This window comes from Pseudochaenichthys georgianus, chromosome 9, assembly GCF_902827115.2.
Source record: "Pseudochaenichthys georgianus chromosome 9, fPseGeo1.2, whole genome shotgun sequence".
In the NCBI taxonomy this organism is placed as follows: domain Eukaryota; kingdom Metazoa; phylum Chordata; class Actinopteri; order Perciformes; family Channichthyidae; genus Pseudochaenichthys; species Pseudochaenichthys georgianus.
The window spans coordinates 38,324,916-38,334,678 of NC_047511.1; the positions used below are offsets into that span (position 1 = coordinate 38,324,916).

Below are 9,763 nucleotides of genomic sequence, written 5' to 3' on the forward strand. Positions count from 1 at the left end.
GGTTGCAATGAACTCTGAATGAGCGATGAACTGACTTTTCCCTGAAAGTCATGTGAGCAGGTTTCAGAGAACCTCGTAAAGCAGGCCGGTGCGTGAAGGATTCCTTATGTATAATCATTCATGTTACAATAAAATGAAATACAAAAAAAACGTTGAGTAGATTTCTGCCCAGTTCAAACTATTGGTTGCATTTACTATAACTTCTTAAATACCTTTATTAAAATATCTTAGCTTCATGAAATAATCCACTGAGACTTTGTGAAAGATGGTTTCCCTATAATCACATCTGCTGTCCCACATGCAGTCTGTTGGTTTCTATCATGCTTCTGTGCACACTGCGTTTTTAATAAATAGATCGTTTATCACAGGGCTCCAATTGACCTTGAAATGGTATTGGTTAGTTTTAAATGTAGATTTGTCTTACACATTGGAGACTGTAGAACCCAAAAAGTGAATACGTAATAAAATCCTACTCAGCTAATCGTCCTAAAGGGTATATGCAGGAATCCTGAAGTCAGATGTAACACCTTTTAAGGCCTTTTTTAAGACCCTTTTCATACATTTTAAGACCTCATCGCCACTTTGAGTTTTAACCGGTTACCTTGGCGACACACTTGACCTCACATTGACTACATACAGTATTGATTGTCCTTCCTCCTTATCTTCCAACCATTTGGACGCAAGCTTGCATTTCCCCATAACGATGTTGTTTAACAACCGGCGTAAACGGACCTTCGCGCGCTATCAAGCAGTGAGCGCGCGATGTCCTGTTCAGATGACGTCAAACCCAACGGGATGCCATAAATAAACCACACAGAATCACACTACACACCTACGCAATGATTACATTCAGGCAGACTGTAGAACACAACCTCTTTGGACTATTTATATACTTATTGAAAACAAGCTACTAAATGTAATGCCTTGGAAAATGCTGTTTAATATTTTTTAATAGCCTTAATTTTCGCTAAATTGATTTATCAACTTTTAATACTTTAAGACCCCGCGGACACCCTGTAAATATACAATATATGTATTTATGTATTGTTACGGTCCATAGAGGTTAATCCTTGAAACCCTTCTCTTCCCAATACTGCATGTAATGATGAAATCAACACAATATACATCCAACCAAAAATGGACATCTCTGGAAAATGTAAGTTTATTGAAAAACAAACAAGGTCATAACACTCGATGGCTAGTTGCAATTCTGGTAATGGATATATACAATATGAAAATACAATCAACTCATTAAAGGTGCATTTCCATGACTTCTTTACTTACTTGCTAACAACTATGGGTGGATAATATTCCTAGCACAAAAACAGCAAGTCATACTATGAGCAAACATGAACACACAAACAAACTGTTATGTCCTGGTAAATGCCAGAAGCTAAACATAGAAAAACTGTACAAAACTCAGGTGCTGCACACTGAAGTTTAACAAAGATCAAAGTTATTTACAGCACATCACTGAGTTGTTGGAGAAGATTTGGCAAAAATGCTGTACAAAGGATGTCACTTGTAAGGGCAAAGGTTAATTCTGTAAGTCATATCAAACCAGTTGGGTAAGGCTGCCTATAGAAATGTATCTTGACATCATGTCTTGAGAGATTTAAATGAATACAACTAGGTAAGGTCAGCCTTATTGTTACATCTTTCATAGCTGATTGGGTTTATAGTTAAAAAACCTCAACGGCGTGACTAAAGCAAAACATGAAATATTTATGTTAAGCCGAACTGACCAATTTCAAGCGGTTCCAAGTCCTGCATTCTGTCGACTTCATTTCAAGTCTTTTACTTTGGCATGCTGCTCGATCATCAAGCACCATCACATCTCCATGTCCTCCTCTCCAGAGGTGAGGGCTACAGGGAAGCTGTACAGACCAGAGTGTGTGTCTGCAGGCGGGCTGGAAGCGCTCAGGGGGGGGTGAGGGGTGGGACAGGGAGTCGGGGGGAGCCGAGACACCGTCTGCTTTTTATGCTGTTTCTGTAAAGAGACCTTTCGCTTCCGACAGAAGGGATCGTCTGGAGGCCGCCACAACACCAGCTCCATGCAGGACTGGCTCCTAAAGAGACACGAGGAGCACTAGGTGAGATTTTATGATCATCTAAACTCCTACATTTAAAAAGGGAAATAACGTAATTTTACTCCACTACATGTATTTAATAGCTTTAGCTACTTTTAGCATAATGCATCTCTTAAATATAAACTAGTGGACTAACTCTTTAAGTCACAAAAGAGTCAAAATATAAAAGTATTTTACAAAAAGTCAACCAGAACTATGTTTGTCTACAACAGTAACATTGATGCAACAATACTATCTAGAAATATCACATTTATAAATATAATGATATACACATGTAAAGGCCATTTTTCTGCCCAATACATGTTTGTACTTTACGTGCATTTTGCTGATAATACTTTTGTACTTGTATGCAACAGCGGAACAAGAAGCCTAGAACTTCATGAGACATTAAGCGTTTTAATAACAGAATGAGGATACGTACACAGACTGGGCCACTGTGTGCGGCAGGATGTCACTGATGCCGCGCTGCAGACCCTCCTTCAGACTGTCGGACATCACCAGCACTGGTCGTCTGGGGGCGGGCTCTACATCGAGATCGTCATCCTCATCGTCATCCTCCAGCGTTATCCTGATCACAGTATTTGCTTAATGCCTACAGTCTGTTATGATGTCACCTTTGCGTGTGATAACAACATATACTGTAATACTATCACCACCTCTGAATGGTGACACAAGCTCATGACACATAAGAAGGTGGACCGACAAAACCAAGTAAGTAACGACAACATTGAACGATCACACATGTATATAGTTTCTGACCAGTTACACTTATAACTAAACCTTAAAACAAATTACATTACATGTGACTTGTTAGACGCTTTTATCCAAAGCGACTTGCATACTCAATCCCCACAGGAGCAATTTGGGGATACAGGGACACAACGACATACTGACTGCATTGGGGTTTGAACCTGTGACCCCCTGACCCCAACACCAAGGCTCTATCCACTGCGCCACAGACCTCCAATATAAGAGTATATTAACTTTGTTCTATTTTAAAGCAGAATATGTCAGCCTAATAAAAGTCAATTCGGTGGATAATCTAATCAGTAACACATTTGTGACGTTTCCAGGGTGACAATTATCTGTGAACATTTACACCTGAATTCATAAGTGTGTTAAATTGCAATACAGGACTTAATCATTTCACAGTGTGTCCTATTAACACAGGATGTCTAAGAAATGTGTAATATGTGGGGGCTAATTGGAGGTAGGACTTGTCTTTATAAGGTGTGAGTGAAAGGTCTAATTGAGTGAGCAGTCGGATAGTTGGTGGCTTTTCGGTGCCTCTTGCATACCTGTCTTCGATCTCCTGTAGTCTCCTCTGAGCGGCCTCTATCTCCATGCAGGAGTTCTCTGGATCGGGTCGGGGCAGCGTGGAGGAGGGCTGCGGGCTGTGGGGCGCTGGGCAGGGCTGTGGGGGGGCAGAACTGCTGGGCTGTGCAGGCAGAGGAGGGCGGCTGGGCGCTGAAGGCCAGTCATGATGAGAGCTAGTGTTGGAGTTCTCTGAAATGTCCACTTCTGCCTCGAACATTAACCTCCTCCTTTTGGCACTGCATCCTCTGAGATAAAAGCAAGATATTGACTTATTTTGACTTTCAAGGCATTGTGAAATGGTAAGTAAAACTGTTTTGCATATTTTACTTACTCATCATCAACTCTCCTCCTGTGCTTCCTGAGGCATCTCGTCTCCCAGCTGCTTTGGGACAGAGACAGGTGTGTTAAGACACTATATACCGCCGTTCAGATTGAAAACATATTTCCCATGTTGCCATTGTATTTATGCAAAAAAGTGGCACCTAATAGTTTAACTTATTCATCAGCACTAACAATGTTCTTGCTTGTTTGAAGTGAATATGTCAGCACTTTTCTTATTGACCTTAGTTTGAAACTGTATGGTGTATTGCATTTAATTCGGTTTGGATAAAAGCGTCAACTAAATGCAATGTAATGCCAGATGCAAGTAGGGAATGTACACTTGCCAGAGCAGCAGCTACATACCTGTTCGACAGAGGTGCTCTCTGTAGGTGGCCAGAAGTACTTGGAGATCCGAGGTCAAATTCAGGGTAGCTTGTGGGGCCTGAAAACGAATACATGGCTGGCAGAAACCCCAGCTCACTGCGTGGGGAAACATGGTGATACATGAAGATACACAAGGGTCGATAGCTATAAAATATTGACACTAATCAGCTAAACAGTTGAAGACATTGTCTTTTACCTACGTCGCACAACATGGTATAACTCAGTGTGCACATGGACAGCTCGCTGGTTATCTAGCTAGCTACAACGCCACTGTTGCCTGTAACGCTACGGGTAAAATGGCTATAATTAAACCATGACACAGTAATACACAATGACAGATTTATCCCTACGCTGAAAATCAACTTTGAATAACTAAACCAGATATGTAACGTTAGTTTTAGTCATTATAGACCGACCTGTGCAGCTGCTCTGCCCCTTCGCCTTGTTGTTGTTGTTGAAAGCTATCTTCAGTTTCCCCTTTGGAATAATCCCATTAGCTCGCGACAACAGGCTCTACATGGTCTCACCGACATTACACTGATAACATGTTAAAGCAGAAATAGATTCCACATAACAAAAAGTCCTTATGGGGTAAAGCGCTTGAATGGTAGGCTGGGTCAACCTGACGTTAGCTTGCTATTCTGAAAAAGTGAGTAGCGTTAGAAGTCGCCGAGGCTCCATAAAGTGCGTGTTACGTCAGGTGCATTGTGGGAATTGTAGTTACAAACGACTTACTTAGAGGTTGGGAGTCACTAAAAAGTAGATTTCCTCAAGTAGGCTACTGCTTTGAGGTATTTGTACTTTACTTTAGTATTTCCATTATATGCTAATTTAAACGTATTTCTACGGGAAATCATGTAATTGTATACCACTAAACAGCTTTAGCTACTTTTAACAAAATGCATCTCTAAAAATGTAACTAGTGGACTAACACTAAGTCACGAAAGAGTCAAATAATTTGAATATTTTACAAAAACTTATTCAAAACTTTGTTTGTCCACAACAGTAAAATGCTGATGCAACAACATTTTCTAGAAATGTCACATACAGTAATGCAGATATGTTACATACACACATAAAGGCAATTTGTATGCACAATTATTACTTTTGATACTTTAATTACATTTTGCACTTTACTTTTGTACTTTTACTCAAGTAAGATTTTGAATGGAGGACTTTAACTTTCAATGTAGTATTTTGACAATAATGTATTTGTACTTTTACTCAGAAAAAGCCTATAAATACTTCGTACACCACTGCTTACAACAGAGTCTGAAACGTTAACGTTAACAAAGTGGTGTTTTATTGAAACGTTAGCACTAGTTGTTGCTACTTACCTTAGCAAACATTAGTTAAAATGTCAGTTTCCAGATACTGACTGGATTTGTGTAAAGCAAGATAAACACCTATTCTTGTTTTGTATGCTCGTATTACCGAAGAGAATATGTGATGACAAGATAGTTACCTCAACATCCCGATTATAGTCCGGCCCACAGCCTGTGTTTAAAAGCTTCCCACTTGCTTTTATCATCGCGTTGTCATCTCAAATGACCGGTCATGTGACAGAGTGACATACTAGAGCTGTTTTCTCTGCCTCTGTACTTTACTCAGCGTTTATTCTTCACACTGGAGTCGTTCCTGATGAGGTCAGACACTACTGTTTACTGCATGTAAAAGCTTACAAGCTAATGACTTATCGGCTGTGATACTTTTTTAATAACGATCTTATCATATTTACAGCAAATCGCTAAAAATATGTATATATGCCTTATCCGTGTGTGTATTGCAATTATTTTCATGTTTAGGGTTTGAAATCTGTTTAGCTGTCTTCCTCAAATGTGTGAAAACGGGATTGCTAAGAAAAATGTCTGGATCATTTTACAGTATATCTGTGTTGTTATCTTAACCTATGAGGCGTTTATATTTATGTATTTCCACTGTTTGTATTATCCAACAGGTTGCACAGAATGCTGTCTTTAGTAATAGTCGCAGGACTACTGGCTTTTGCCTCTGGTAAACCATGTGGTAAGTAGTATTATATTCATATAAACAAATCCAGTTTCATCAACTCATTTGAACCCTGGAAACCCCAGATGACCAAACTCTGATTCACTGAGTTTGACAGTCACTGATTTTGCAATCTGTATAACCTTCATGTTGCTTACTCTTTGACAAAAGTTGTGTAATTGAAAAATTCCATAGACCTGTGGCACCTTTTTAGTCATGTGGGTAAGATATCAAGGACAATGACATTTGGATATTCGAAACCTTTTTCTAAGAACATATCAAATGTTCACAAGTCATTGTTTCCTGTTCTTCTGCCCGCTGATGCTGTAGTTCTGATGTTGCAATGCTCCGAAATTCATGTTGATGTCAGCAAGATACTCAAGTATTTTTTATGCCTGCGATCAACATTTCTAAGAACCATTTTTTCTTTCAGAAACTCAAACATCTAATAGTGAGCTGCACATATCACTCAATAAAAACCTCCTTCGCTCTCTGGAGACGCAGGAAGGACTCCCCAATCCCAGTGTCCACTTGGCATTACGGCTTTCTAACTTCCACAACCTTGCCATGGAGAGCGAACACCTAAATAAGATGAAAAATGATTTGCACAATGACATTCAAAGGTACTGCACTGTTTGACACGACAAATTGCTTGCCATTCTAAATCTGTGTGTCCACTGAACTGATGTTTTCTGTGATGTTCTCACCTAAACCTAAGTCACTGTGTCTTTCTCAGCTCTCTCTCTAACAGCCAGTCGGTGGTGGGCCACTTGTCGCTGTACACTCTGGCTTTGAAATCTTCCTGCTATGACCTTAACACAATCACCTTCACCGTCGGTGAGAGGAGTGAGACGCTGCTGACACACCTGAAGAAGCAGATGGAACAAGAAAAAGAGCATATTGCCTGTAAGTAAAGCAGAGTTTAAAGTTTATTTAGTGTATATATTTCATGTTTTATATAACATTTTATTTGTATCCCTCCTCTCCTTTGCACAGTCAGCCACCGCCCTTTGACCAACTATTACCAGTACTCTCTGGGTGTGCTCGCTCTTTGCGTGAGCGGCATCAGGGTCAACCACCATGTCAGCAACAAACTCATCAAAGCAGCAGAACATGAGAAATTCAAACAAGGAGACACTGAGAGTACTGGTGAGTGTAACATGCAATTTTTTCTCTATAATCTGTTAAAAAATGTATCCCAATTCTTATGATATTAATTAATCCCTTTATGTCAGTCTACTTAACGCTGATACTGTGGAATAGGATGTAGGGCTGCTAACTGTTGGAGTAAAATAGTAGGACTTGTAATACATGTGCTCTTTTATATATTCTTATAGTCAAAATTCATTAAAGTGAACTGCGAATAATTAAGCTATCGGGTATTCTCATCAAAATGTGTGTTTATATGTGAGAGGAATCCGCTAGTTGGTAACAACCCTCATTTATTTTTTTATTTTTCTTACGCTTCAAGTTAATATTTTTCTTCGGTCAATTACACATATTTTCTCCTCTTCCTCTCCCTAGATACCTATGCCATGGCTGGAATGGCCCTCCAGTGTGTGAAGGACGCTGGTTCTCATGTGCAGAACCCTGCGGAGCTTGACACAGTCCTCAGCAAGATCCAGCAGAAGCTCTTGGCCTCGCGTAGGAACGACGGTCATATTGGCAATGAGTTCAGCACAGGCCTTGCAGTTCAAGTAAGAATATTTATTTTTCTATTTCATGCATAAAACGTTAAACAACTAAAAATGTTGCAGTCTTAATGTACTTATTTTCTGTCATTGTTTCCAAGGCTTTACTGGCCATGGGGGCACCCGTTTCAGAGTGTGCTGCCTCGATGGAGGCCATGAGGACAGACGCCAGAAACAACAGATACAATAACGCCATGGCCATTTCTCAGGTTCTGCCAGCTCTTCAGCAGAAGTCATACCTGACAGTAAAAAGCAAGGAGTGTCTCAATGACGATGGTATGAGCAGCATTATTTCTACCCCCTGTTTTCACCATGATTTAAAGGTCTCCTATCATGCTATTTTTAGGCATATATTATAGGTCTCAGATATATTAAAAAGTGTTTCGCTCAAAATACCAAACAGATCACCCATTCTAGCCGTGCCTCATATCTCTCTATTTCAGCCCTGTTACTAAAGTGCTGATTCTGGGTATAAAGCTTTAAAAAAAATATATATATTGAAAAAAAAAAAAAGAGGAGGTGGAGCTTATGAATGTTTTCAAAGCCAGCCCACATTTCCGATATTACGTCATATCGGCAGAAAATCTGGATCAGCTCCGTTGTACCCCTGTTTTTATAGATGTGGGTACGGAGGAAAAGAGAGAGGTTTTGTGAGTTCCCTGACACACCGGGGGACACATATTTATGTATTAAAGACATCAACAAGTGCATTTTGCATGATAGGTCCCCTTTAAATCTGTTTCTGTTCTCTTAATGGCTGTGTCATGGTGTGTATTCTATTAGACACTCTGGTGCTGGAGCCCATAGATCCGATGGTGGTTTTACCGAGTCAGACCAAAGTGACAGTGACGGTGGAGGTGGTGACGTCCAGCGGAGTAGCTGCTCTTTACTCTGTGGAAGTGCCAAAGGGAAGCTCTCTGTTGGAGGCCCTTGGACTTCTCAAGATGAAAAATGTTGGATTCACGTGAGTTCATATACTGTGTTATTGTGCTTCTCAGTTTTTTTATAGCTTACAATAATTCATGATGGGTTTGATTAAGGACCATTTGATGTTGTTTGGCAGGTTTGACAAAGAGTCCAGTCTGTGGGGACCTTTCTTAAGCGTGGTGAACGGAGAGCAGGCGAGACAGAGCGACCGCAGATACTGGCACCTCTCCTCTGATGGCACTGCGCTCAGCGAGGGTAAACACACCTAAACACAAACATCACATATTACACTGTGACTCTTAAATAGAGCATACCCTTCATTCTGTGATCTGTGGCTTTAATTTCACTCTGCTTTTTTATCCCACAGGTGTCACCGATTTCAAGATTGATGCGGCTCAAAAGATCACCCTCAAAAACACCATCTACTGAGAGTGAGTCACTGCTGATGCAACAGTGATTTATGAAGATCAGAAGAAGTTCAATTTTGTTCTATTTTCTGCTGTTTAAACCGGTGATTATACTTAAAATGATAATACTTAAGATCCCATAAACTGTGAATAATAAGTCGGACTGGTTTCATAGAATATTTGTATTTCAAGTAGGTTTGAAGCTTGACATTTTTATTTTATTTAGAACTAATTGAACAGACTTTGCTGTGAAAATTATTGCTTTGGTATGTAAAGCTTTTTTTAAAATAATGGATTGTTAAATCAGGGATGAATGTGTTTTTCAATATCTTACAAAGTGTGCTTGTGCTTTTTCCAAACAAATAAAAAAAAGTTTCTAATGGCTTTTTAAACGAAGACTTTCTATACGTTTGTGTTTCTGTTACAAACAAAATTATATTATTATTATATTATTAGACCTGTTAAGAAGAGAGCCGAACAAAACGTTGGCATTTTGTTATTTCCTAAAGCTGACATTGTATATGGTTACAGTTGGGAAAGTTATTTTATTGAATGCCAAATGATCAAATGTAAGAACTACATTTCTTTTAATTCAAATATGTTTGGGAAAAAAGCTGTA

General features: G+C 39.5%; 2 protein-coding genes across 6 annotated transcripts; one reads left to right on the forward strand and one right to left on the reverse strand.

The window, feature by feature from the left end:
- Window positions 1-1,122: 1,122 nt before the first annotated feature.
- On the reverse strand, window positions 1,123-5,647 carry ccdc117 (coiled-coil domain containing 117). Of its 5 annotated transcripts, none has more exons than XM_034090868.1 (6): window positions 5,578-5,647; window positions 4,092-4,208; window positions 3,739-3,786; window positions 3,389-3,652; window positions 2,512-2,658; window positions 1,123-2,069 (listed from the first exon to the last, which is right to left on the reverse strand). In XM_034090868.1, exons 1-6 carry the CDS (start codon window positions 5,583-5,585, stop codon window positions 1,832-1,834), a joined length of 822 nt encoding a protein of 273 aa, XP_033946759.1. In that variant the 5' UTR covers window positions 5,586-5,647; the 3' UTR covers window positions 1,123-1,831. The 5 variants fall into 5 exon arrangements, with proteins under 5 accessions (XP_033946759.1, XP_033946758.1, XP_033946761.1 ...); XM_034090867.1 differs by having other exon boundaries at window positions 3,739-3,789; XM_034090870.1 differs by lacking the exon at window positions 5,578-5,647 and adding an exon at window positions 5,450-5,496 and having other exon boundaries at window positions 3,739-3,789.
- A 27-nt stretch (window positions 5,648-5,674) lies between these two features.
- tcn2 (transcobalamin II) lies at window positions 5,675-9,540 on the forward strand. Its single transcript, XM_034090866.2, has 10 exons — window positions 5,675-5,758; window positions 6,070-6,137; window positions 6,553-6,742; window positions 6,856-7,025; window positions 7,116-7,268; window positions 7,644-7,816; window positions 7,912-8,086; window positions 8,594-8,774; window positions 8,874-8,992; window positions 9,105-9,540. Exons 1-10 carry the CDS (start codon window positions 5,754-5,756, stop codon window positions 9,164-9,166), a joined length of 1,296 nt encoding a protein of 431 aa, XP_033946757.1. The 5' UTR covers window positions 5,675-5,753; the 3' UTR covers window positions 9,167-9,540.
- Window positions 9,541-9,763: the final 223 nt, after the last annotated feature.

Excerpts from the sequence above, each read along its gene's own strand:
- ccdc117 (XM_034090867.1), bottom strand. Across the intron at positions 3,653-3,738 it reads AGGAGGAGAGTTGATGATGA|AGGATGCAGTGCCAAAAGGA; the intron begins GTAAGTAAAATA and ends CTTTTATCTCAG. Across the intron at positions 2,070-2,511 it reads CACACAGTGGCCCAGTCTGT|GAGCCAGTCCTGCATGGAGC; the intron begins GTACGTATCCTC and ends GTGTCTCTTTAG.
- tcn2 (XM_034090866.2), top strand. Across the intron at positions 7,026-7,115 it reads AGAAAAAGAGCATATTGCCT|TCAGCCACCGCCCTTTGACC; the intron begins GTAAGTAAAGCA and ends TCCTTTGCACAG. Across the intron at positions 8,775-8,873 it reads ATGAAAAATGTTGGATTCAC|GTTTGACAAAGAGTCCAGTC; the intron begins GTGAGTTCATAT and ends GTTGTTTGGCAG.